This window comes from Fusarium graminearum, chromosome 1 (assembly GCF_000240135.3).
Source record: "Fusarium graminearum PH-1 chromosome 1, whole genome shotgun sequence".
In the NCBI taxonomy this organism is placed as follows: domain Eukaryota; kingdom Fungi; phylum Ascomycota; class Sordariomycetes; order Hypocreales; family Nectriaceae; genus Fusarium; species Fusarium graminearum.
In genome coordinates, this window is record NC_026474.1 from 4,842,247 (window position 1) to 4,866,822 (window position 24,576).

The window sequence follows — 24,576 nt, forward strand, 5'->3', positions numbered from 1 at the left end:
AGGAGGGGCCAGCGAGGCAACCAAGGAGGATGGATACTGACTGAATGACCAATAGAGGCGGCCTCAAAACTGAAAAAAGGCGCAAGGCATTGGGAAGAAAGGTCCTATTCTAGGCAGAAGGGGACTTTGGGGACATGAGGATTGGTTGCTTGGTTTAAGTGGGAAAGGACGACAAGGATATAGGTTCTGGGGGCCGGCCAGAAATGCATGGAACCGGTGGAGGTGCTGCGTTTGAGACCACGGATGCAGAATGGCAGTGCCTTGATCCACGAAGTAACCATTTGAGGGATGAGGGTGTGGTGAAAAAGGTAAAAAAGCTGCACACCGAGCTGCGATCAGACCTTGAGGGACCATCCCAGGCTGTGGAGCAGACGGGAGGGAGCCGTAGTGGTGGTATTGTGACGGATGTGGATGAGAACGAGCATGACATGAAGCTGCCAAGAGGTGTGAGTACGGAAGCGGGTGACCACTGCGAAGAGGTTGCAAAGTCTAGGACCAAGGTTGCCTGGGGTACTCGGTGTTAGCACATGACTGTGTTAACAAGTATTGTCCTATTGACTCACACGGAGGGCCTCAGAAAGGAACTCGACGCGCTTATCGAAACAGGCTGTGCACGTAAATAGCAGTTGTCTGATCAATGAAATTGTCAGAATGGCATTTCATCAGCATCAGTTCAAGGTTGCGTGTCAAAAAAAGAAAAAAAGTCGATGACAAAATGCCATATCCGTACAATTGTGACAAAACGTTGCCAGCGGGTAGATCCGCAGTTTAATTAGTGACAGAATGACAACGTTTACTTTCCGCCTTGGGAAATAACATGGAACATTAACTATCGTCCGTGATATTCCCGCCAGCAATTTAGCGACCGTTGGGCGAAACGTGGAGTGGAGGGTGGAGGCGGGAGCGTCCCGTTGCCCATGCTGCCGGGTTAGTACGTATTGATTGGGGTTGGGGCTGAAGACCTCTACGGTCGGTACACAAACTTCCAGACCCGAAATTGGTCAACAAAGGACAAAATCAGGGGGTGGCCGACCGAAACGCACGCAATAAAGTATAGAGCTAGGGCTGGAAACGTGGTGACTGGGGCCATCTTGGCATGGAATGCGGGAATGCAAGGAGAGCCATGATAATGACGGAGCTCATCTCTTCCAAATCCACAACAACTCAAACAATCAAGCCCTTAAATGCCAACAGGAACCCAGCGGGAACCCAGCAGGAACCCAGCTAGACCGAGGCCACCTCATAGCCGGTAGCAAAAGGGGGGCAGTCGATGAGTTCAATGGCTGCGGCCCCAGTAGAACATTAAACACTCCATTCCGGCAGAGTCAGAATTTTCTAAAGCGCCCCAATTTTGTTTGACAAGCGGGAAGGGAAGGAAGCCCAAGCGTTTAAGTTATCAAGCCCCAGGAGCGGGAGGCCCTCCCGGCGGATATCCCCCGGGTCCGGGTCTAGGCGACCGGCGGACGGGCTGATGGCTCCTTGAGTGCTGAAGCATGGATCTTGGCCTGAATTGAGCTTTCTCTCCACAAAAAAAAAAGCCCATCCCAACTTGAACGAGATTTATAGCGGTTTCTTCCAAAGTACAAGACTCGCGATATCCAGACTACCTACGTAGTATAATGTGAATCATTTCCAGTATACACGACACGCATGGTATCTTGTAATGATGCAGCATACATCATGGGCGACCAACAGAAGCTCTGCTGTCACTCATCTGCTCCCGTATGCAAGAAAGACGAACAGAAAAGGTTGGAAGACCAGAGACAGCAGAGCAAGGGGTTTCACACACACACACACACACACAGAGTCAATCGATTTCCTGGCTGCGGACGGGAGTTGAAGGTGCATGCGCGCATGTGCGCAGCTGCGAAATACAACTCTCTAATGTGCCGAATAACTTGCATTGATGACAAGGGTAATGGCGCAAAAAGAACCAACGATACGGCGAGACTTCCATGTCGAGTGAATCCTTCTTTCCCGCCAACCCGATGAGTCACTCTCTCAAGTCTCCGTTCAAAACGGACTCTTCTGGGTGATTTGTGGGCGGCGGCGGCGCTTCAGGGGCGGCGTAAGAATTAACTTGGTCGCTGAGATGGCGGTGTCCGCACCGGTGACAATACTTAGCCACGAGGCGGCATGAAGCGGAGTCAGCCAGCAGACGGTCAACAACGCGCCTTTTTCTCGACTCTTGGTGAACGCTGAGGGTTGGCGAACGATTTGCGCAAAAAGGTATGGATTTTGAATCAAATTTCCCATTCTTCTTGGAAGGAGGGTAGGTTGCGGGACAAAGTGCAACATGTTCGTGGATATCATGACAATCAACGGAGCCAAACTGGCTGTTTCCTGAACCCCTGTCTGTCATCCGGGGTGTCTGGAGGGTGGGTGACTGGGGGTGGCTTTCGAGGATGGTGATGGTGTCGGTGTTAGCAAGAATTGCTCCAAGCCTCCTCTTGTCTCTCGTGTCTCTCGCATTGCTTTTCTTTTTGTATGTAATTGCCGTGTTTCCCTCTGCTCTTGCTAGGTTACGGCGTAGCACAGCCTTAGCAGAGTCAATATTATGGTACCCCTTTTGCGGAAGTTGAGGGATTCAGGAATTATCGCTCAGACAAAGGACCCGGGGCGTTGTGCGTAGTGAGGACAGAGCGCAAAAAGACCAGGACCGCGCCGGCAAAGAAATACCAAGACCCCGGCTTTGGCAGGGGTTTAACGTTTGGAGGTGTGGGCAAAGTGGGCATTGGGCTCTGGTCGACTCCCCTTGGGCACTGAACTTTGGTTTCGGTCCCTGATGTTGGCGTCACAACGCTCTTGCTCTTCGACTTTGCGCATACCACACTGGCGGATTTAATGTGCTGAGAGAGGATCCAAGGGCGTCTGAAAGCGCAAATGCGAGTCTGAGTGTGTGCGCCAGGCCCAGTTTCCATTTACCATGTCTCTGATGTTCCAATCACGAGGTTGCAAAAAAAGAAACCTCACACCCTCAACTCCCTTTAATTCTTGCGGTTTAGGCAGGGGCTGATGCAGCTTTGTGCTGAAATTTGTGGTGAGAAATAAGAAGATGCAGAGCAAAAGAGTGCCTGCCTGCCTATTATTACCTCTCCCTCAAACCGGGGGTGTGCGTGCGTGCGCATTTGTTTACAGGATGTAGGTAGGATTGGAAGTTCTCCCCCCTTCTTGTGCATCCGTCTCTCTCCGCGTTTGCGACCGACTCTGCATAGACGTACAGGAAGGACTTTACCGCATTCTGTTGAATGGGAATAGGCAGCGAACGGTTGATTCTCTATCTGCATTTTGTCGTCATTTATCCGTCTTGAGCATAGAGTAGAGGGGACTGGGCTGCGTGTGTAAGACGATAGGTAGATGCTCTCTTCTATAGTAGGCAGGCAGGTGGAATACACAGTAGGTACAGCCTCAGAGCATGCACAAGGCATATTTCCTTCCTATCGCAAAGCATGTGTCTTTCGGAAGGAGCACCTCGTTCAACTCAATTTCCCTCCATATCTATCCCCTGCTTAATAGGACTTTTACCTGCCTTGCTTTGTTTTAGGCCTGGCCCTTTCTTCCATTATTGCGCCCCCCTCCCATTGCCCACCCCCCATTCCAGACGCCTCAGACATGGGCTGGAGTGTAGGCAGGCCTTTCTTTTCTTAATTTTCCCTCCCACACCCGAGTTTGGCAAAACCCATATCAACCCAAATATTCTACTTTTTTCCCTCGTCTGCCTGCACCCAAACCTATCTCCCTTCTCACCACACACAGGTGTATTTCGACCTTTTATACTCGATTATCCTACCGTACTCTATTTCTGTTCTGTATTCCATTACAGAAAGAAATCATATCGTCCTGTTTTACTCTGTTGGTAAAGCAATAGTTGTTGTTAACAATTATCTAACTCGAGTTTAACATAAACTCACCGTCAACTTTCTAAACCGACGTCACTTTTTGCCTTTGTGGCCCCAAACCTTCCGCTACCGCTCCCGTTACAGCCCCTACAGTAGAGCGCTCTTCGCCAAAAGTCGCCCGCGCTCTTCTATCCGCCTGCCAGACCATTTACACCGCTGGTCGTTGGGCAGAGCTGCACCGCAGCGAAACAGAGTTAACGTCGAAAAATCGCAAATAATCGCAACATCGAGACGACGTCGGCGTCGTTCTTCTCCTCTTCTCTATTTTCTCTTTTTGTTGTGTAGGCGATCGTAAACAATACAAACCGACGCCATGCCTTTGCACCAGCGCACCTCTGCTAGCCCTACCAAGAGGAGCAGCTCCTCTGTCAGGAGCTCATCCTCGGTTAGAAGCACTACATCTTCATCCTCCTCCTCTAATAATAAGTCAAGGGCCTTGACTGGTACGTTCAATGGCTGCCACTTGCTTCATTTGTTCCCTTCGACTAACGTGAAGCTACCTTCAACAGTTCAAGACCATGATTACGAGTATCAATTCGATATGGAATCCGAGCTCCGCGACGATCTCCAAAAGGCAAACACAGAACTTAACAAGGCCAATGCCGAAAACGATAAACTCAGCGATCAGAACGATAAGCTCAAGGCCACCATTGAGCAGCTTACCCGCAAGCTGAACGAGTCCAAGACATCACTCGAAGAAACCACTCGCAAGCTGAACGAGTCCACCATCTCATGCCGTGAACTCAAGGCCCAAGTTGAGGGTGCCCGATCCGAGGCTGATGTCCTCCGAGAAGACAACCGTCGCCTCAACAACGACTTCGAGGAACTCAAGGGTGACAAGCGCCGCCTCAACAGCGAGTGCGACGAGCTCAAGGAGGTAAAGGAATCTCTTGAAAAGGAGAATGAGCGCGTCAAGTTCGAGCATCACGACCTTGAGCAGCGCTTCATCGGTCTCCAGGCCAAGCATGAGAACCTCACCATGCGCCACAACGCTGTGAGTAGCCAGGTTACCTCGTCTGCCCTGACAAGCCCCATGACGAGCCCCATGCCGAGCCCCCTTCCTGCCCCTCTCCCCGAGGCCCGCAAGAACCCTTCTCGTCCTTCTAGCAAGGCTTCTAGCAAGGCTTCCAGCAAGGTTTCCAGCAAGTCTGTAACCAAGAGAGAGCCCCGTGAGGACCGCCACCGTGAACAAGAGGATCGCCATCAGTCTGAACGTGAAGAGAACCCTCGCGATGAGCAACCTCGTGAGCGACGCCATCGTGAGGATCGCGAACGTCGTACCCACGACCGCGACGATCGAGGTCGTCAGCGCAGCGAAAAGCCCAAGGACAAGGATAGATTTGAGGCCAAGGAACGTTTGTCGAAGCGGTTTGATGAGCGACCCTCCGTGGCACCTCGTCAGACCAGCTTCATCGAGCCATGGGGCCCCGGAGGTTGGTCTCCTCGCTATGAAGCTCCCCCCAGCGACCTTGACGCTTACGGTCAAATGACATTAGGACGCAAGGCTGCCAGTGTTGTGTCTAGCGGGGCGTACTCCAATGTCCCTCGCACGACCAGCATTGTCAATGGTCACTTCAGCAGTGACAGCAGCGCATACGATGATGAGCGGTATGAGGATGGTTCTTACCATCCCTACCCCATCCCCAACTAATTATCGTTTCCTCTTGTTTGATCTGCCGTCCTGAGTACTGCTCAGAAGAACGGGGCACAGATCAAAACAAGATGCTCATGAGGGCCTTGTTGCGGTTCACATGCGCACACTCCCTCCTTGAGACGCCCCCTCGAGGAGTGAGATTCCAGTAGGTAGGGCTTTGCATGAAGCTCCACCTTGTATATCTACCAATTGTTCCCGATGATCGAATTGGGCCAGGCCACCTTCTTATTATGACTCAATCTCAACGGTAAGACTTCGCATCTGGGCCTAGTCTATCACCACTCCCCCGCATGGGTCGGTTCACCGTCACTGGCCGAGGTGTATAAAACCCCATCAGGTTATCAATCTCACCCGCAGCATTCCAACCTAGACTTGCATTGTTTTTTCTCTGTTGGTTTTTGCAGCTATACACAGACCCCAATCGAGTTGATCGGGATCTCTGCTTTTCATTACATACGTTTACATCATCGCCATGAAGCTCTACCCTTCCATTTCCGAGGACCTGGCCGCCTGGGTGCAGCAACAGCCCGTCTTCTTTACAGGCTCAGCTCCTACCCATGGCTCTCATATCAACGTCTCTCCCAAGGGCCTCACAGACTCGCACTTCGCCATCCTGGGGCCCAACCAGTGTGCCTACATCGACCGCACTGGCTCTGGGTGTGAGACTATTGCCCATTCATATGATAACGGCCGCCTGTGTTTAATGTTTATGAGTTTCGGCCCCGCACCTCGAATTGTTCGTTTCTTCTGTCGGTCCAAGATTGTTGAATGGGATGACCCAGCCTTCCCCGATCTAGTCCGACGCATCTCCAAGGGAAAACGGTCTACATTCGACGGTGCCAGGGCCGTCATTGTGGCGGATGTGTTTGAAGCCCAGACAAGCTGCGGCTTTGGTGTTCCCCGGGTGAAGAGGGGTATTTATGCACCCGACGAGACCTCAAAGGACATGTCTCTCGATCAAGTCCTTCAAGTGGGTGTGGATGGTGAAGTCAATGAACTGGCTGTGTTTGAGGCGCGGCCCACCATGGATATGTGGGTGGGAAAGCAAGTTGAAAATAATACGTTGTTGGACTATCACAAGGAAACCAATGTGCTGAGCATGGACGGTTTGCCTGGTCTCAAAGCCGCTCGCCGGAGCGTGGGAGAGACGTTGTGGTTTACAGACGCAAAAGCACATGCCAAGAAGGTTTTGGCTCAAAGCGAAGCGGTTGCAGTTGGATTTGTTCTAGCAGTGTTGTTGTACGTTGTCATGGTTTTTATGGGAGCGATTTCAGCGACATAGCCAAGATTTAGGCTTGAAGGGTTATAGGAACGGCGCAATCGTGGTTTTTTGTTTTTGTTTTTGTTTTTATTCTTGTTTTGTTTTGGATACCAAAAAGTACAGTGTTGTTTGGATTTCAAAAGGTGTTCCCTTGAAAGGGATTGGATTTCTTTTCACTGTTATTTTATCTTCTCTTCTCTTCTGATTCTTCTTATTTTCTTTTGTTACGATACACACTTTTGTTTTGCAAATAGATATGTAACGCGTTTACTACAGGATGCAGGTCCAACAGCCTGTGTAGGAACGATACCCCCAATGTTAGGATAGCCATTAGTATTAGCAGCGATAGAATTTTTCGATACGAATATTATGTTACGATACTTGTCAATTCTCTTGTCTTTGAAGTGTCGAATATGTATGAAGCCTCTTCTCCCTCAGTGAGTCATAGCTTAGTCTCTGTACTGGAAACTTGCCTCGAGAGTCATAACATGTGTATGTGTACTATTCATACATGGCTAACTGCTGCACCAAACATTCAATTTAAAAACAGGCGAGTTGTGAAAGTCAACAAGTGGTTTCTTTTAGATATTCTAGCTGCCCCTCCTCTTTTCTGTTATGAGACCTATAAAGCAAACACAAATGCTCACTCGGCAGATGAACACAGCAAGTTCATATCGTAGTGTTTCGATTCTAATCCTAGCAATGCTGGCAAAATCTCATCTCTTCTCAGTAATCGCATTCATTCCCGCTTCCTCAATCGCTTCGTCCGTCGGAGCCATTCGGAAGACCAGCTGTATCGGGTTCCTGGTGGTGACATTCGCTTTTGGGTTCATCGCCCGAGGCGAAGGTACAGACACAATAGCTCGATCGTGCTCTTGCATGCCTCCAGTATGGTCGCTGTTCTGAATCTCACTTCATGCCTGTTTCTTGTCCTTTAACTGTGATGAGTTGGACTTGTAGAGCAGCCAAGGCTAACGTTGGGACAGCGGCGCAGTCAGAATATCAGGCTACGCACTAGAATAGTGTGTCCAAGGAAAATCCGTAAACATCTATCGCCCTCAGCCGCCGTTTGTTGGGTTGGAGTTGGTGGCGGTGGCAGCAGTAGCGCCCTGGTTATTACCGCCGGAGTCCTTTACCTTGCTGCCTCCACCTCGGCCACGTCTACCTCTGCCAGATGTCTTCTCTGGTGCAGGAGATGCAGCAGCTGGCGTGGTCGCAGGCGCAGGCGAGTTCGCATTGGTAGGCTTTTTATCCTTACGTTCCAGAACCTGAACAGTGCCTTGTGCAACGATAATGGGGCTTGCCGTAACGGCCTTTACGAGACCGTCGTGCTCGGCAAAGTCAACATAGGCGAACCCTTTGCGCTTGTCAATCTCAACGAATGTGATGGTTCCGAATGTTGAAAGTGTCTGCTTGAGTAGTGCCTCGGTAACTCCCTGAGAAGGATTGGCGTGCTTGACAAAGCCACGGGTAGCATCAGGAGAAACAGTAGGGGGTTTCTTCTGGGCGCTGGCTCCCTTGTTAGAAGCACCTTTGAAGCTACCGGCTGAATTTTCGGTCTTCGATCTACCCCCCTGTGTGGCCGGTGGCTGAGGTGTGCTGGTTGCTGGTTTCGCTGGCTGACTAGATTCGGCTTCGTTGCCTTTCTTCTTGAGAAGAACAATCGGCGGACTGGGTGCAGCTTGGGTTTGTCCTGAAGGCCCTCCTTTATTCTTATCCTTCTCTCTGGTGTTGTCCTTCTCATTATCCCTTTCCTTGTTCTTATCTGCGTTCTTACCGCCACGCGTTCTACGATTCGGTTGCTGCTGTTTGCTGGAGTTCCCAGCGGCGCCTCTGCCCTTTGCAGCTGGCGTCTCAGTCTCGTTGGATTTGATCGGCGAAGCTGGGGGTTCAGGATTGCTAGCTTTAGAATCTGTAAGGGCTTGGTTTTCCTTTTCTGGTGTCGTCTTCGTATCCGCATCTGCTTTGGCAGCGTCTTGGCGTGCTTTCCTGTGCGCACTTCCAGGACTAAGGCCAAGGTCTCGTTGTAGGATCCTTGCGGCAGCCAAAATTCCCGCGCGTCGGCTCTTGGGCGCTGCCTCCTGAGCGTTGGCGTCGTTGGCCTGGCTTTTGGCGTTGGCTTTCGAACCATCCGCATTCTGTTCGGAAGCTGCCTTTTTGGTGAGAATCTTGACAGTCTCCTTGGGCGCCCTGTCTGCCTTGTCGGGTTTGGTATCTTTGCCTCTCTTCCTTCCAGAATCGTCCTCCTTGGATGCATTCTTGCCCTTTCCACTTCTCGAGTCTCCTTGCCCATGCTTTGAGTTTTTGGAAGACGTGCCATCCTTCACGTTCTTTGCCTTTTTCTCCTTGAGGTATTCGATAAGTGGTGTTGTCGTGACTTTATTCTCTGATTTTCCAAAATCATCACCCTCTTCCCCTTCGACTGTTTCCTTTGGTGGTGTTGGGTTTGCAAGCTCTTCCAGGAAAGCCATGAAATCGGGATCTTGGTCGATGGTCCCTTGACGTGCATCAGTCCGTTTTTTAGCGCTCGGGACCTTTTTATAAATGGCAATATCAAGTCCGGGGGGGCCGATCAGAGACGGGCTGTTGAATGACGCTTTTGCATCTTCCCAGACGGCATTCCGTACTGCTTCGCTCAATGGTAGGATATCATCCTTTCTCATCACATGAACGTAAGCGCGACCTGGCCGAGAAGGTTTCGAGGGGCTACAAGGCAAGTTAGCATTATGAGTGTTTTGTAGGAATATCGCGCTGCATACTCTGTGGAGATCTTTCCTTCCGCAAAACAAAACCAATCAACCTTGCCTTTGCCCACTTCCCATTCACTTCCAAGTATGGATGCAAATTCTGCCTCGGTCATTCCAGGAGGCAAACGGCGTATCGTGAGTTTCTCGCCCTCATTATGAGCCTTAGTTTTGGTGGGTTTGGGAGTCTCGCTTTCATTCGCAGGCTTTCATGATGGTCAGTCAGGGTCTCATCATTCATTCTGAAATGGAGTGATGTCACCTTGTTCGTCTCTGTGGATCTCGAATTAGAACCTCTTCCCCTGCCCTTTCCATGAGAACTGTTCTCTTGCGATCCCTTGCCCTGAGAGAAGTCAGATATCGCAGTCACTTAATCAATGATTGGCAAGGATAAGAATATACCTTTGTTGATTCGGAATTCTGATTTGCTGATGTTTGGGAGCCCCCATTTGCTCGTCTAGACAAGACCTGTGGTGCTTGGGCTGACATTTTGCATGCCGTGACTGTCTTCCTAGCCGTTATCGCAGTGCAGGTTGATACTGCGAGAAGGCTTGAGTGAGTGGGTGAGTGAACGAGTGCTGTGAGGCTCGATGAGTCGCGGCCTTGCTGCCCCGCCAGTGGGCAGTGGGGCGTTTTCGTTCTTGTTCTAAGAGATGAGATATGCGATTATCCACCAGATAGTAAACCTTTCTCACGTGGTCAGTAACCTTGTTGTGCAGTGTATGCGCACAGCACAGAGTTATAGATGATTCCAAGTCTAAAACTATCGTAGTCTGGAGAAACTCAAAGAATTCAACACAGAGAAGTTGTGATGGGAGCAATGTACCTTTGAATGTCACGGCCGAAGAATTCCCGGTGTTTCACTATCGCACCCCTCCATCCATAGGGCCTCCCTCAGGTCCTGTCCATCTATGCCAGATTCAAGCCCCACCCCCATTCGCCGCCGCATGTGTACCACTACCACTTACCTAACCCAACCTACCATCATTCGCAATACAGCCATCACTGGGCTGATAGATCCTTCCCCCGTTGTCATCTTCCTCTTTGCCCTTTCGACTGGGCATGCTTGATCATGGCTTCAAGCGTACCTCGACCGGGCCCTGCGAACTTGGGGCCCAATGCTGGTCTTGATGAATGGCTCGAGGAGGCAAAGCAGTGTCACTATCTGCCTGAGCGTGTTATGAAGGAATTGTGCGAGAAGGTGAAAGAAATATTGATGGAAGGTGAAGACCGCCGGACTCGAACTCGCCGCTGACCTGCAGCTTTTGCTGACTTGGTATCTTAGAATCCAACATTCAGCCAGTCTGTACCCCCGTCACTGTTTGCGGCGATATCCATGGCCAATTCTACGATCTTCTCGAGCTCTTCCGGGTATCTGGCGGTATGCCAGGCGAGTCCAACGTGCAGGCGCCGAAGACAGCGACCACCGTCATTACCTCGGACGACATCGAGCCACCAACAGAGATTACAAACCCCAAGTTGAGGAAGAAGATAAAAGCTTCTGGCGAGAATGCAACGTCCAGTGGCACAGAAGAGGCCGAGGCAGGCGAGGGTGACGAGGATCCCGATGCGACCATGGCGGACCGTCTAGAATCTGGCGTCACAGTAAACTCGACAAGTCAAAGTGCTGATAACCGATATATTTTCTTGGGCGATTTCGTGGATCGAGGGTATTTCAGTTTGGAAACATTCACATTACTAATGTGTCTGAAAGCGAAGTAAGCATCACTGACTAACATTCGTGTTCTATGTAGCTAACCACATTTCACAGATACCCTGACAGAATAGTGCTCGTCCGTGGTAACCACGAATCTCGGCAGATTACCCAGGTGTACGGTTTCTATGAAGAGTGTCAAATGAAGTATGGCAACGCTTCGGTCTGGAAAGCCTGCTGTCATGTGTTTGATTTCCTGGTCCTTGCTGCCATCATTGACGGCGAGATTCTCTGCGTTCACGGAGGTCTGAGCCCAGAGATTAGGACAATCGATCAGATCCGAGTTGTTGCGCGAGCACAAGAGATTCCCCACGAGGGTGCTTTCTGCGACTTGGTATGGTCGGATCCAGAAGACGTTGAAACATGGGCTATCAGCCCTCGTGGAGCCGGATGGTTATTTGGAGACAAGGTTGCAACTGAGTTCAACCATGTAAACGGACTGAAGTTGATCGCTCGAGCTCATCAGCTTGTCAACGAAGGTTACAAGGTATTTAGCGACCTCCAGCGCTACAAGGATTACAGCTAACAGTCGCCAGTATCATTTTCCCGAGAACTCGGTAGTGACTGTATGGTCGGCACCCAACTACTGCTACCGTTGCGGTAATGTCGCTTCCATCATGGCTGTGGACAAAGACTTGAACCCCAAGTTCAGCATCTTTTCTGCTGTTCCAGACGACCAGAGACATGTCCCAGCACTCAAGAGGGGTCCTGGTGATTATTTCTTGTGATGAAGGATGGTGTACGCATAACGGACTTAATGGCATAAGTTGCATGTAGAATAGCATAGGGTCATAATACCCGTGGTTTCGAGGTGAATTTTGTGGGAAATGGTATGGATACTCACGGTTTTGGTAGAGTTACTATAACAATTACGGTCAATACGAATACTTGTTTCATTATATGCATTTGCTGTGATTATCGAGTACGGAAGTGAATGTTTGTGTAGGATTTCGACGTTTCATCAAGGCACCAGGTAATAGAAAACTTGATGCCAGTCTCCGGGTTGAACATGTGACCAGGCAATTAAAAATGGTGAATTAGAGCAAAGTTGATTTTGTCTTGATACTAGTGGCTGGGATTTCCTCACGTTCATTAATCTCAAACGACGATGATATCTTGTCCTGCCCATTTGCATCAAAACTCTCAAGTCTGTGGATAGCGGTTAAAAACTCCACCTTCCATCACCATGCCAAAACCAAAAGTTTCTAAAGGAAACCCCATCCACAATGCAATCAGCGAGTGGTTGGATTCAACTTCTACTGAAAACTCAGAGTCGAACTTGACATGGAGAGCCGACCTCTTGGCCAGCGCACCAAAGCGCTTCACAGTCTATGAACCCATGGCTCTTCTGCCGACAGGAAGCTTCACATCTCAATCCTGGACAACGCTTTTACAAAATGTTGGCAAAGATGCATGTCAACAACTTTGGTCCGGAATTTTGGAGCAAATTTCAATGCAGGGAAAAGATACATTGACTCATCTTGCCGTAAATGAGGGCATTCCTTTGCACAAAGCAGGAGAGGATGCTGATGAAAACGTTCGAAGAAGCCCAAGTGGGCTGCGCACTCTCTATGGAGATTTCGGTCCTCAAGATACCCCAGCTGAGGAACCCTCTCAGAATGATTTCGACAAGACACTGTGGGCTTCGACGAAACAGAATGGAATATTCCAGACCTGGGCGCCAAGGTGGACTATGTTCAGTCGAGGTAATGTCAAAGAAAAGGCAAGACTGTTGGATATAGGAAACAAGACCCTCAAAGGCACGTGGGCAGTTGACCTATATGCTGGCATTGGGTATTTTGTCTTCTCATATGCTCGACTTGGGATGAGGGTTCTATGCTGGGAGATTAACCCGTGGAGTGTGGAAGGGCTGAGGCGCGGTGCTATGGCAAACCGATGGAGCGTACGAATCGTCCAAGGGGATGACCTGGCCTTGCCAACTGAGAAGATTGTCGACGGAGGAGAGCAAATCATTGTGTTTCTCGAAAGCAACGAGAAAGCCCTGGAAAGAATACAGTCACTACAGGTCAGTGATATTGCGCAAGATGTGCGACACATCAACTGCGGCTTTCTTCCCACGAGCGAACCAACATGGCGAGATACATGGGATATTTCTGCTCCAGCGGGTGAGACATGGCTTCATCTCCACGAAAATGTCGGTGCCAATGACACAGAAGCAAGGCGTGAGGATATTCAGCGCCGATTCGATGATTGGCGGCAGGGAACAGACAGGGCGGCCAAGATTGAACACATAGAGCAGGTCAAGACATTTGCGCCAGGCGTATGGCACTGCGTCTTTGACGTTCATGTTTACAAAATCTAGATATGTCATGGATTATCATGACTGCTATCTCAACATTAAGCTTCAGTACAAATATTCTCATCCATCATGATGTCATATAACACTATCGCACCCGAGTTCCTGTCCCAGAAATGGTATTCTATGCAAGATGCAGTCCAACTTCGACATCTATCGTCTATTGTCGTCGGAACTTTTGAGGAATGTTGGCCTCGACAATGGAAAGCTTCTGCATCGCCTCGAGGCGATCTTGGGCATCTTCCATCTCATCGTGCTTCTTAAAGTGCTCAATGTCTTCGGGATGTGTCAGGTCCTCAAGCTTGGTGTTGTCGTCGTGGTACTTTTCCCAGTGGTGAATCTCGTACTCGTACTCGTCGTCACCGTGGTGTCCAGGACCGGTGTTCAAGTCGGGGAGTGTTTTGCCCGAGTTGACATAGTCCATCCATTCCTTGCGACTGACCGAGGAATCGGAATCCTTGTCGAGAAGTCCTAGTAGAATATCGCGAACCTCTTCCTTTCGTTTATCGCCCATGCCTTTGTTTGACTCGTCGAACAGACCGTATGTTCGCATAAGCTCGGCAGCTTGCCACCAGCCGTCGCCGTTGTAGTCGTGGAGGGTGAAGAAGGAGTCGGCGTCCCAGCCCTGTACATGGTGCTCCTCTGCAAGAAAAAGATGTCAGCATTATTTTAAAGCTACTGAAAAAGGCAGACAACAACATACCAGCCATGTGTTTGGTCATCCAATCGGCATTGGCGTCGACGATAGGTTTCTGCGAATGGGCAAACACTGTGGTCGCAAAGGCGACGCTGAGGAAGATACCGGTGCGCATTATGTCGAATATGTAAAGGAGATGATACAGAGAAAGAGAAGATTGTCCAAACTTGCGCGATGCAGGTATTAAAAGACAATTGGTGGTTGGACAAGTCAAGCACAATAAAGGAGTGAGGTTCAATGGACACCTCCAGGTGAACGTGGTCGGTAGGATAGGTAGGTCCCTTCTATCCTTGCACTTAAGCTTTGGCGGTTCTGTTCTAGCGGCTCGGGTACCCCTGGCCACCTCCAAATCCAGACAGGACCTAGGTAAGTTGCTGGGCAGTATTGTTTAGTCCTCTAATGAATGGGCCTTTGATCATTGGAGACCATGGCTTGATTGATATTCTGTGACCGTTAACGGTATGCAAACTTGAACTTAAAACGGCTCCAATAATGGGCCTCGAACATGAACAATTCCTCTGCAATCCATAGCATACTGCGATCCTACGCTAGGCCGGCTTTTATCTTGCGATATTCTCTAATCCCAACAAACTCATCTCCATACCCTGTCTTATCGAGGCGATCGATAATAAAGTCAATTGGCGGGGTGATCCATTAAGCTATGGCCAATATCTCGTGACCAGGCGTCAAAAGTTGGTTGCTACGTTACGCGTCCTGTCTCTTGACCGCGTTATCAACTTCCAAATATTAGTTCTTCCACTCACAAGCTACGTCGCAACCTCACCGCCACAAGAGGCCAAAGTTATCACCATGAGTCGTCAAATTGAGCAGGCATTGCTCTCTTTAATGCCAACATATGGCTCTGATTTACCACCATCTCTTGTAGAGCTGGCAGGTTCTCTGCTCGCCCAGTCTCGGCATCGAGCGAGCGCTCTCAAGACAGAAGAGGAGATTGCTAGATTATATGCTTGCGCAAATATTGCTTGCGATCGGTATGTTATTCCTATGATAGTTTGAGATATATAGGCTTATATGACATTAGTTTAAAAATTACTCTCGATCTTCCCCCTATCGAGCCTCGACCGCCAATCCCACCCCGTATTTACAACCGTCTCTACGCTCATCTTGACAATATCCTGCCAAGTAGTGCTTCAACTCCTGGACGAACCGCTGCCGGAAGAAGGACACCAAGTTCAAGGTTTCACAATAATGGCTGTTCACCTGCCGACCGGCCACTGCCATCGAGGGGAACACCGACGAAAGAACAAACCCTCGCACAGTTCAGAACGCCTTCAAAAGGGGCAAGCGGAACCGCAAAAAAAGCCACAAGCGACCAGCAAACCTTCAGGGGCATCAATCTTCATGGATGGATTCAACCAGTGACGAGATGGGTATGTGAAGAAACAGACCACAAGAAACTCGCCCCCACGATTCTTGCTGGTCTGGAAACTATAGTTACACCAGGAGGTCGAAGAACAGAAGACGAATGGGTGCTGCAGAATGTCACAGCCTTGTTCACCGCAATCTACTTCTTCGTCACCATGCGAGTCAAAGCTATTGCGTCAGGAGAAGGCATCGATCGAGAAGGATATGTCCCTCTACGAAAGGAGATTCTTGCTCTGCTCACCAGGGCACGGCAGGAAGTCGACATTAAGGGGCTATCAGAGGAGGATGCTTGGGAAGACTGGACAAATATCAAGTCGAAGGACTTTGATGATGCAGTTGCCAAAGTCAATGAACGTTCATGGCTCACTGGTGATTGGTATCAAGGGATCGCAGACGTCGTCAAGCTGACTCAAAGAGGCCACTTTGAAGATGTTGCGATGCTCGACGATGAGATCATGCCAAAGATGCAAGTCAAAAAGGCAGACACCATGTTCCAGGACAAATACGACTTTCTAAGCGATGCCAGACGAGCAGAATACGTGCACTGGGAGAAGGATATTTACGCCAAAATTGCTCTATCGACGGGCACGGCTATGGAAGTAGATACACAATGAAGGGCCGAAAGACCTGCTTTATACCCAACACAATGTTGGAATACGAACGTTTCCTCTTTTCATTTTTTTTCAACATAGGAGACCCATCATATCGCTGTCTAGTTATACATGAAGCTCTTAGGAAGAGCGGCGAGCGCGCCTTTGGAAGCCGTTGTTCTGGCTCCTGCGACCGAGGCCCTTACCAGGGCCGGCAACGAAAGTGGGAATGTTGGAATCAGTCTGGCTTCCACGTCCAGGCTGAAGAAGGCCACCAGGGAGGTTCCCTCTGCCGCTGCCGGCACCTGGAGCCTCGGGGGCAGCGTTGGAGTCATCGTTACCGCCGCCGAGTCCAGATCCAGGTGCAGTAGGAGCTTCAGATGGTGTACCAGGGGCATTGCCACCCTCACCGAAGCCGTTACCGGGTCCAGCAACAAAGGTAGGGATAGCACCGCTAGGTGCGGCCAGACCATCAGTAGGCAGAGTTCCGCTGCCGCTGCCAGGCGCCTCAGTGGGAGTCGCAGGAGCATCGGAAGTATTGTCGTTGTTGTTGCCGTTGCCGTTGCCGTTACCGTTGCCAGCGCCGGCTCCAGGGGTAGTAGGGGCGTTGCCACCCTCGCCGAAGCCATTACCAGGTCCAGCAACAAAGGTAGGGATAGCACCGCTAGGTGCAGCCAAACCATCGGTAGGCAGAGTTCCGCTGCCGCTGCCAGGCGCCTCAGTGGGAGTCGCAGGAGCATCGGAAGTATTGTCGTTGTTGTTGCCGTTGCCGTTGTCGTTGCCGTTACCAGCGCCGGCTCCGGCTCCGGGGGTAGGGGTCTCGCCGTTTCCGAAGCCTTGACCGGGCCCAGCAACAAAGGTGGGAATTATAGCGCCGGGGGCAGTGCCGGGGCCTTCAAGACCACTGCCAGGAGAAGGAACGAGAGTAGGGGCGACAGGCGCCTCGGAAGCATCAGCATTTCCACCGTTACCGGAACCAGGAGTTTGGGCAGGGGCATCAGAAGCACCTCCGTTTCCGAAACCTGCGCCAGGTCCAGCAACGAAAGTAGGGATGGCACCACCAGCGCCAGCGTTGTTTCTGCCAGGGGTCAAGAGAGGAGACTCGTTAGCTCCAGTATTGCCGCTGCCGGGAGTTGCGACAGGAGTGGCAGTGCTGGCATCGCCGCCAGCTCCGCCGGTGGGAGCGGCGGCAGGAGGGTCGGCGTTGTTTCCACCACCTCCGAAAAGGTCGGTAAGGAATTTCTCGATCTTGTCGCGTATAGTCTCGCCGTCCTGAGCGCCACCGGGGGCAGCACCACCAGCACCGGGCAACAAACCGCCAAGTCCGCCAGTAGGGAGGGCACCGCCCAGACCACCGGTCTCAGTAGCACCAGCACCGGGGAGGACAGTGGGGATGAGACCACCGCCCAAACCAGCACCTGGCGTTTGAGCCTCACCTCCGTTACCGAGTTGTGGACGAGGTCGGGCCATGGCCGGAGAAGAAAGGGCCAGAGCCACTGTGAGAAGAGAAAGAACAGCCATGTTGATTTTTGTACCGGAGAGTAGAATGAAAATACAAGGAATAGAGAATGACTGGAAAGAAAGACTGACCACAGATGCCTGCAACTGGTAGTCTTGGAGAGTTAGAAAGAAAGAAAAAAGAGCAAGGAAAAATTGGCGATGGAGAGACTCGAAGGCTAATGGAAAACGTTAGGGGCCCGGGCATTTATTTATATTATAAGCGGTTGTAAAACATGGGACGGACGTTGTCTGTCATCTCCCTACTCCCCGTTTAACGAACAGAGATTCGAGGGCTCAAGGTTCCTCCGCGTTACAAGTTGACGCCAGTAAATCCCACCTCGAATGGCAAGCTGATGGGTTTCAAACTGCAAAAGCTCCGACAATCCTGGGCAGGGAATTGATTAACACCATCAAGTTGACCCCTGGCGATCATTGCACGCCTTAGGCGAAAGATCGGGTGGATTGGCTAGATTGGCTATGCATAAAAGAGCCAGTGCATGAGCTAATTGAGCTAGTGAATGGGTCTGGGTCGAATAATTATTAAGGTACGATATATCGGCGATGGACTATATGGGTGTATGAGGAAGCCCATAGTTGGTGCCCTATTGGAATGACTTTTTGTTTTCGAGATGACGCGGCTTCATGTTTATCAGGGCATGTTTTCGGTAATGTTTCCCTGGTATTGCATGGTTATGGAGCGTTTTCCTAGGATTAACAACTTTGTCTCCGTCGTTGTGCGTTTCAGAACACCTTCAAGGGGTTGAGACTTGATACTGGGTTCCTTGAGTCAGGATCGGGTTTTGGTTGGTGTTTCGTGCTATGGATCTCTCTCAAGTCGAGACTCGTTACTCCATAATTTATCTCTTGGGCGAATGAAATGCCTTTCTCTTCTTTAACGGTTCAAGGTACCTATATCATCGTCCACACTATTCAAGGCTTGTTTTCAACTGCCTTACTGTTCAGTAATAGCGTGATGACGGTTAGTTCCTTGGAAGAGACACTTTCTCCTGGATCGTGCATTTGAGAGCGGGATGGCGTCGTTGACATGATTCACATACAGTACCGTGTCTTCCACAGCAGATGATCGATAGCATTGATCATCTTATATTTACATCACTAGTTCCCACAAAATACTGTGCCGAATGATTCCTTTGACCCGTTGTAAAAAGCTTAGACTCATTAACGTTACCTTCAACCTTCCAAGCACATGATGAATTTTACCAAACACACGGCGTAGCAACTACCGATATGATTGGTCCCCAGAAACGAAGATACGATTGGAGATGCCAAGCCAAAACGTGAGAGAATAATAATAATAATAATAGCACTTGTTTCGTCGCATCGTATCGTGATGGTCACTCTTGGCTTCTCGGCTGATGCTTGCTGATGCGATTGGCGCGAGGATCGTGTTTCGTGGTTCTGATACTCTGTGGGTTGCAAAAAGGTATATCAGAGGTGGTATTTCGAAACTAAGAATGGACTAACTCCTCGGAAGCGCGGATGAGCTGATTGATCCTTGAAGCTGAGACTTGACTTTTTGCTCTTTCTGGCCGAGACCGGCACTGCATCCGACAAATTGTTATGGTTGATGGTGTATTTTGCAATATCGCTAATAACATTGGGATATATATGACAGGAAATATCATAAGAGTTCCGTAGTATAGTGTATGGTGTTGCACTCGCAAGATTTACCCGAGCCTTCCTGGAACAAAAGGGTGTCCAGCACTTAATCCTCCATCGACAGCCCAAGCCTGTCCATTGACATAGCTGCTCTCGTCACTTCCCAAGAACAAAGCAACGCGAGCAATCTCATCAGCTCTACCGCCTCTCTTCATAGGGTTGAGCTGACCAATCTTCTTCTCACTGCCCCGAGCCCTGGCAGCTTCGTATACGGGTGCCGTCATGCCGGTCTCGATGAGACCAGGGCAGATGGCGTTAACTCGCACACCAGTACCGGCAAGCTGATACGATATCGTCTGCGCGAGAGACACAACCGCAGCCTTTGAGGCTGAGTAGGGCGTGGAACCGGCATTGGATCGGATACCGGCTACTGAGGCTGTGCCTATAATACTGCCGCCAGAATGGGGCTTGTCTGGGGAGGTCTCCATCATAGCGGGAGCTCCGTATTTGGCTGCTAGGAAGACACTGGGATATGGTGTTAGATGATACAGATTCAAAGGTGTGGGTGGGGTGGGGGTCTGAGCAGAGCTTGTTCATACCTCGACGTGTTGGTGTTCAATATCGACATGAACTCGTCTTTGCTGAAATCAGAAAACAACGTAGTTCGCCCAACAATGCCGGCATTGGCAAAGAAGACATCCAATCGACCGTAGCGCTTCATCGCGTCGTCAACTACCTCCTTGACCTTATCCTCATCCGCCGCGTCGAAACATCTCGTGTGAATTTCCACACTTGGAAACGCGGCGTTGATCTCTTTCTTGTGCGTCTCAAGATGAGTATCGTCAAAGTCGCAGAGATACAGAGCTCTCGCGCCACTTTCCGCGTACTGATGGGCAGTGGCACGGCCGATACCCAATGGTGAGTTTGTACCTACAGAAGAGTAAGAGGGATGTATGGTTGAGAGTTTTGTGTATATTTGCCAAGTACCTGTTATGATGACAACTTTTCCTTCGACGCGAAGCTTGCTTGACCCTGGAGCTACCTTGTTGATTGGTGGAAGAAGCTGGTTGCCAATGGCATTGATACGATCTTGTGCCTTGTCAGACATGGTTTTGATATTATCTGGCTTTTGGTGAATGTAACAGACAAAGTAGAAGGATACGAGAAAAGAAGAATTATGAATCTCTCTCTTTTATCATAATACCGAGGCCTACTGTGAACTAAGTCAAACTGGGGAGCTCATCTGGGGAAGTCCCCTTGTTGCTTTAGTTGGAGTTTCCCCCGGCTAAAGTGGAGTCATGAGGGGAGTGCCCCGGAGCCGAGGCTCACGGAATCACCGACATAGATCCCGTCTCAGCGTCACGTGGTTACCCGGTACCATATAGCACTTTTGAAGTAATCAGTATTAGAAACATCAGCAGTCAGTCAATGTGTATTGTATGAGTCGAGAGTCAAAAAGACTGTATTGGTCATAAACTATATAATCATTGCTTCATCTATGGGCTTAACTTTTAATGGGAAAAACAGAAAAGAGGAATCAAAACTATGCCTAGTACTATGACTCAGTAGCAGCCTCAGTCTTCTCCTCGCCGTCCTTCTTCTCCTCTTCATCGTTCTCTCCGTAGTTCTCCAACTTCATATCCTTGAGACCAAGTTCCTCCTCTTCCTCATCTGTACGGGTATAGCTCTCACGGTGAATACTGGGGTCAGGAGCGGGGGGGTCCACGAGGGGCTGGACGTAGCTGCTCGCGAAGGGGTCGGTGAGCTTGATTGTGAAAGGCTTGTCGCCTCGGATAGCAGCATCGAGACCATCGAAGAAAGCGGTCCATTGGTTCTTCTCGTCGTTGGCGAGAGAGTCACCACCTTGGCCGGGGCCACTAGCCTCGAAGATCTGGGAGTGAAGATCGCCACGGACCTGAGTGAGGAGACCCTCGACAGTGGTGAAACGACCGCCAAGTGTACCGGGGTTGACCTGCAGCTTAAGCTCGGGGCACTCCAGAGCACAAGTCTCGCTCTTGAGAATGTCACGGGCCAAATCGGTGCTGTCCTTGACCTCGAGGGTGATCTTCTCACCCTTCTCGGGAATCTCACCACCAGTCTTGACATCGTTGGATCGGTAGCCACAGTCCTCGCAAACAGTAGACATAAGGACGACTTGCTTAAAGTGAGGAATGTCGACCATCTTCATGTGGGTGGTGCAAGGACGCATGCAACCAGGACATGTAGCAGGGAAGCTGTATACCTCGTTAGGGATGATATCACCCTCTGCGGTCAGACCGGGGTTCTGCGCCTGATGATTATCGGCGTTTGTGTCAGAGATACCAAGAGAAGCGTTCTGCTCATCGGTTCGGGCATACTCGTGCTTCTCCCACTTGCCAACACCGTCCTTCAGATCAGGAGCAATGAATGAGTTTCCAGCAGGGTCGTCAACCCAGACACGGAAGGGGAATGAGTCACCCAGCAGCATGGCGCGGCCCTTGGCGATAATCTCAGCAATCTTGATGTGGAGTTCGGGAGTCTGCTCCTTTCGTGTCTCTTGTCCCATCTCAAGGTCATCGATCACGGTGGTCAAAAGACCCTCGACGTTTGTCAGCTGGCCGCGGCCCTCGGGAATCTCGAGGTCAAGCTCAATAAACTTGACGGTCGCGGTATCGGACTTGATGACCTGGCGAGAAAAGTCGGCGAGGTCTGTCAAGCGTAGCTCGTAGTGTGTTCCCTTTGGCTGGACAGTTCCGGCTGCCTGGATCTCGTTGTTCTGGAGGTTGCAGTGCTCGCAGGAGAAAGACATGATGACAACTTCGCGGAAGTAAGGGATCGCAGTGAGAAGAAGACGGGTCATTCCCTTGAAGAATTGTTAGACATCTTGGTATGCGACTTGTCAAGTAATGGTTTAACTCACATTCTTGCCGCAGTTCATGCAAAGAGACTCAATCTCTTCGACAGCGCGCTCATCGTCGTCATTCTCAGCCTCAGCGGAAGCAGCAGGCGCGAAGTTCTTGACCTTGTCGCCGATGCTCTGGAAGAACTCCTCAGGAGTCTGCTTGCTGACTTCTTCAGTAGTCATTTTTGTGCGTGATGAGATCGAATCGTTAAAATAAATGATCGTTCGTTTTGGCGGTTATTGAATCCGATGTATTGGAGGGGCAGAGGGGTCATGAAATTTTTGGAGGGGCAATAGTCTAGACCTAGTTATGTCATGGGGTCCAGGGTGCAGAATTTGGCAGACAGGCGCAGCAGGCAGGCGCTAGAATGTTCGGGATGCATTGGATGGATAGCGGCCTGAGATGACTCAGATCCTTCCATTTGCCCAAAGCAATTGAGTTGTGTTATCCGACCAATTAAATCTGGATGTGCCTGACATTCGATATGCAGTGCATTGCAAGCAGTTGTCATATCATTTCATGAAATGAGAAAGACTGAGAGGATTGGCGCTTTGCTGCTTTTGTCCTGAAAGCAAAGCCTGGAGCCCAGCCTTTCGATTTCTAGCGCGTTTCTTACTGCTGGCATTTGAAGTTTGCTTAGGTGGTTCAACTGGCGCAACAGTCTTCTTGACTTTGTTTTGCGCTGTTTTTCGTCTCACTGCTGGCGCTGGAGCCGGGAAGACAATCTTCGTATCTCGTTGACAGTTGTCGCAGTGAAGGATCTTGCATGGCCCTTCATTGTTGTCTTTGGGGGTTGAGTTGATGCCGGACTTTTTACCCTTTGTCTTGGGTCGCATGCTTTTTCGAGCCTCCAGTTTCAGTATGGTTTCTTGACCTGGGATCATTATGAGACCGCAGCCTCCGCATACGTGTTGTCGTTGGACATCAGATGGCGAGACACCAAATTGTGAGAGAAGATTGCCGCGGTGGCTCATGAGATGAGCTGAAGTCTCTGGGGCTGTCGTGCGCAGGAGGTGTGCTGCATCAGTGAGAAAGTCGATGGTACCTGGGATCTCTGCTAATGACATTATGAGAGACTTGAAAGACTGTTGATGCCTTGTGGTTTTGTTTGTAGTCAGCTTTGAAGTTGAGTCTCAGCGTTGTTTGCATTCGAGTTTAGAACCTTGACGGCCATCGTCGCGAAAATATGGGTCTGATTAGATACAAGCTGACGCACGATTGGTTGATGTGGCTATTGTCTGATGAACTTCTAATTTACCAACCGCAATAAATGAATAACAACTTACATCTTTCACAATAAGTAGCACGCGAATAACAAAATTTTCACACAGTATTTGTTGCGGCCTTTTATTTATCCCAAGTCATCTTTTATATGCTCTCTCTACTGCTGCTATAAGCCTCTTTCTTGCTTCGTTCATCTAAACATCCAGACGCCAATTCAACATCGACCTGACCTCTGAAGAGCTCTACGAGCGGCGAACCTCCCACTTGATCTCATTAATGCTCACTTCTTCGTTAGACTTCTCATCATACTCAAACCATTCGCCCTCTTCCAAATCGATGGCTGTAAACTTGGTGCTGGTCTCAGCACCCTCAGCGAGCCACTCGCCCTAGTATCATGTCAGCATATATCATAACCTAGACGATAGGCAACTAATATACCTCTGCCTTGAACTCAACAAATTCGAGACCTCGGCAGTCGAATTCAATGATCTTCTGGGCCTTGGCAGGCTCAGTCTGTTCATAAGCTGCAGGTCCGGACTTGACAGACGCAGACGACTCTCGCTTAACACCATGTTAGCAAATGTACGCAATTCGGTTTCAGGAAAACTAACCTTGCAGTTCTTGCACTTCCACACGAAGTTGGCTTCTCCTCGGCTTCCACTCATCTCATTGGTCTCCTGAACAAGAATATCAGTAAAGGCATAACTAAAAAGCTAACCGGCACGTACAAAACGGTTGACTCCAACATAGTTTGAGTGAGTCTCTCGGCAAGAAGTACACTGAACCTTGAACATGTACCAAAAAGGGTTGTCTTGAGTATCATCAGGACGCAAGTTGGTGACCCTGTCATAATGAGATTGCCCCTCACGTCAATGAAGCCCAAGATGGCAGCGAAAACTTATTTATGACATACCCTTGCAAGTCAGCTGTCAGATAGAGAGCAAACATGGTTACTTATGTGACAATGGAGAGATCGAGGATGATTTCGTAAAAGAGGAAAGTAGATATTGTTTGTGAATTGCTGTGAACTCCAAAGCAGAATACAGTTGGTTCAGAGCTACTATCAAAGACCTGGTGGTGGAATGTGG

At 49.9% G+C, this 24,576-nt stretch overlaps 13 protein-coding genes across 13 annotated transcripts; 6 read left to right on the forward strand and 7 right to left on the reverse strand.

Annotated features, from left to right (window-relative positions):
- Nucleotides 1-203: 203 nt before the first annotated feature.
- On the forward strand, nucleotides 204-524 carry FGSG_01460 (uncharacterized protein; the record flags this gene model as incomplete). The annotated part of the gene is made up of 1 exon (XM_011318964.1): nucleotides 204-524. The coding sequence occupies one exon, from the start codon at nucleotides 204-206 to the stop codon at nucleotides 522-524; it is 321 nt and encodes a 106-aa protein (XP_011317266.1).
- A 3,250-nt stretch (nucleotides 525-3,774) lies between these two features.
- On the forward strand, nucleotides 3,775-5,680 carry FGSG_01461 (uncharacterized protein). Its single transcript, XM_011318965.1, has 2 exons — nucleotides 3,775-4,342; nucleotides 4,409-5,680. The coding sequence occupies exons 1-2, from the start codon at nucleotides 4,213-4,215 to the stop codon at nucleotides 5,548-5,550; spliced, it is 1,272 nt and encodes a 423-aa protein (XP_011317267.1). The 5' UTR covers nucleotides 3,775-4,212; the 3' UTR covers nucleotides 5,551-5,680.
- A 345-nt stretch (nucleotides 5,681-6,025) lies between these two features.
- FGSG_01462 (uncharacterized protein) lies at nucleotides 6,026-6,835 on the forward strand (the record flags this gene model as incomplete). Its single annotated transcript, XM_011318966.1, has 1 exon — nucleotides 6,026-6,835. The coding sequence occupies one exon, from the start codon at nucleotides 6,026-6,028 to the stop codon at nucleotides 6,833-6,835; it is 810 nt and encodes a 269-aa protein (XP_011317268.1).
- A 1,037-nt stretch (nucleotides 6,836-7,872) lies between these two features.
- Nucleotides 7,873-10,047, reverse strand: FGSG_01463 (uncharacterized protein; the record flags this gene model as incomplete). Its single annotated transcript, XM_011318967.1, has 3 exons — nucleotides 7,873-9,520; nucleotides 9,574-9,764; nucleotides 9,961-10,047. The coding sequence occupies 3 exons, from the start codon at nucleotides 10,045-10,047 to the stop codon at nucleotides 7,873-7,875; spliced, it is 1,926 nt and encodes a 641-aa protein (XP_011317269.1).
- A 583-nt stretch (nucleotides 10,048-10,630) lies between these two features.
- Nucleotides 10,631-12,000, forward strand: FGSG_01464 (serine/threonine-protein phosphatase PP1-1; the record flags this gene model as incomplete). The annotated part of the gene is made up of 4 exons (XM_011318968.1): nucleotides 10,631-10,781; nucleotides 10,844-11,276; nucleotides 11,330-11,759; nucleotides 11,809-12,000. The coding sequence occupies 4 exons, from the start codon at nucleotides 10,631-10,633 to the stop codon at nucleotides 11,998-12,000; spliced, it is 1,206 nt and encodes a 401-aa protein (XP_011317270.1).
- Nucleotides 12,001-12,458: 458 nt separating this feature from the next.
- On the forward strand, nucleotides 12,459-13,595 carry FGSG_01465 (uncharacterized protein; the record flags this gene model as incomplete). The annotated part of the gene is made up of 1 exon (XM_011318969.1): nucleotides 12,459-13,595. The coding sequence occupies one exon, from the start codon at nucleotides 12,459-12,461 to the stop codon at nucleotides 13,593-13,595; it is 1,137 nt and encodes a 378-aa protein (XP_011317271.1).
- Nucleotides 13,596-13,749: 154 nt separating this feature from the next.
- FGSG_01466 (uncharacterized protein) lies at nucleotides 13,750-14,401 on the reverse strand (the record flags this gene model as incomplete). Its single annotated transcript, XM_011318970.1, has 2 exons — nucleotides 13,750-14,231; nucleotides 14,293-14,401. The coding sequence occupies 2 exons, from the start codon at nucleotides 14,399-14,401 to the stop codon at nucleotides 13,750-13,752; spliced, it is 591 nt and encodes a 196-aa protein (XP_011317272.1).
- Nucleotides 14,402-15,096: 695 nt separating this feature from the next.
- On the forward strand, nucleotides 15,097-16,286 carry FGSG_01467 (uncharacterized protein; the record flags this gene model as incomplete). Its single annotated transcript, XM_011318971.1, has 2 exons — nucleotides 15,097-15,278; nucleotides 15,329-16,286. The coding sequence occupies 2 exons, from the start codon at nucleotides 15,097-15,099 to the stop codon at nucleotides 16,284-16,286; spliced, it is 1,140 nt and encodes a 379-aa protein (XP_011317273.1).
- A 117-nt stretch (nucleotides 16,287-16,403) lies between these two features.
- FGSG_01468 (uncharacterized protein) lies at nucleotides 16,404-17,732 on the reverse strand (the record flags this gene model as incomplete). The annotated part of the gene is made up of 1 exon (XM_011318972.1): nucleotides 16,404-17,732. The coding sequence occupies one exon, from the start codon at nucleotides 17,730-17,732 to the stop codon at nucleotides 16,404-16,406; it is 1,329 nt and encodes a 442-aa protein (XP_011317274.1).
- Nucleotides 17,733-19,450: 1,718 nt separating this feature from the next.
- Nucleotides 19,451-20,490, reverse strand: FGSG_01469 (uncharacterized protein; the record flags this gene model as incomplete). Its single annotated transcript, XM_011318973.1, has 3 exons — nucleotides 19,451-19,907; nucleotides 19,982-20,312; nucleotides 20,370-20,490. 3 exons carry the CDS (start codon nucleotides 20,488-20,490, stop codon nucleotides 19,451-19,453), a joined length of 909 nt encoding a protein of 302 aa, XP_011317275.1.
- Nucleotides 20,491-20,827: 337 nt separating this feature from the next.
- On the reverse strand, nucleotides 20,828-22,478 carry FGSG_01470 (zinc-finger protein ZPR1). The gene is made up of 2 exons (XM_011318974.1): nucleotides 22,282-22,478; nucleotides 20,828-22,224 (listed from the first exon to the last, which is right to left on the reverse strand). Exons 1-2 carry the CDS (start codon nucleotides 22,444-22,446, stop codon nucleotides 20,938-20,940), a joined length of 1,452 nt encoding a protein of 483 aa, XP_011317276.1. The 5' UTR covers nucleotides 22,447-22,478; the 3' UTR covers nucleotides 20,828-20,937.
- A 298-nt stretch (nucleotides 22,479-22,776) lies between these two features.
- FGSG_11958 (uncharacterized protein) lies at nucleotides 22,777-23,331 on the reverse strand (the record flags this gene model as incomplete). The annotated part of the gene is made up of 1 exon (XM_011318975.1): nucleotides 22,777-23,331. One exon carries the CDS (start codon nucleotides 23,329-23,331, stop codon nucleotides 22,777-22,779), a length of 555 nt encoding a protein of 184 aa, XP_011317277.1.
- A 399-nt stretch (nucleotides 23,332-23,730) lies between these two features.
- On the reverse strand, nucleotides 23,731-24,436 carry FGSG_11959 (uncharacterized protein; the record flags this gene model as incomplete). The annotated part of the gene is made up of 5 exons (XM_011318976.1): nucleotides 23,731-23,835; nucleotides 23,927-24,049; nucleotides 24,100-24,165; nucleotides 24,217-24,331; nucleotides 24,402-24,436. 5 exons carry the CDS (start codon nucleotides 24,434-24,436, stop codon nucleotides 23,731-23,733), a joined length of 444 nt encoding a protein of 147 aa, XP_011317278.1.
- Nucleotides 24,437-24,576: the final 140 nt, after the last annotated feature.

What these genes read in the sequence shown, in the direction of transcription:
- FGSG_01461 (XM_011318965.1), top strand. Translation starts at nt 4,213, where the DNA reads ATGCCTTTGCACCAGCGCACCTCTGCTAGCCCTACCAAGAGGAGCAGC. An exon ending in TAAGTCAAGGGCCTTGACTG is followed by an intron (nt 4,343 to 4,408) that starts GTACGTTCAATG and finishes TACCTTCAACAG; the next exon opens with TTCAAGACCATGATTACGAG.
- FGSG_01470 (XM_011318974.1), bottom strand. Translation starts at nt 22,446, where the DNA reads ATGACTACTGAAGAAGTCAGCAAGCAGACTCCTGAGGAGTTCTTCCAG. An exon ending in GCATGAACTGCGGCAAGAAT is followed by an intron (nt 22,225 to 22,281) that starts GTGAGTTAAACC and finishes CAATTCTTCAAG; the next exon opens with GGAATGACCCGTCTTCTTCT.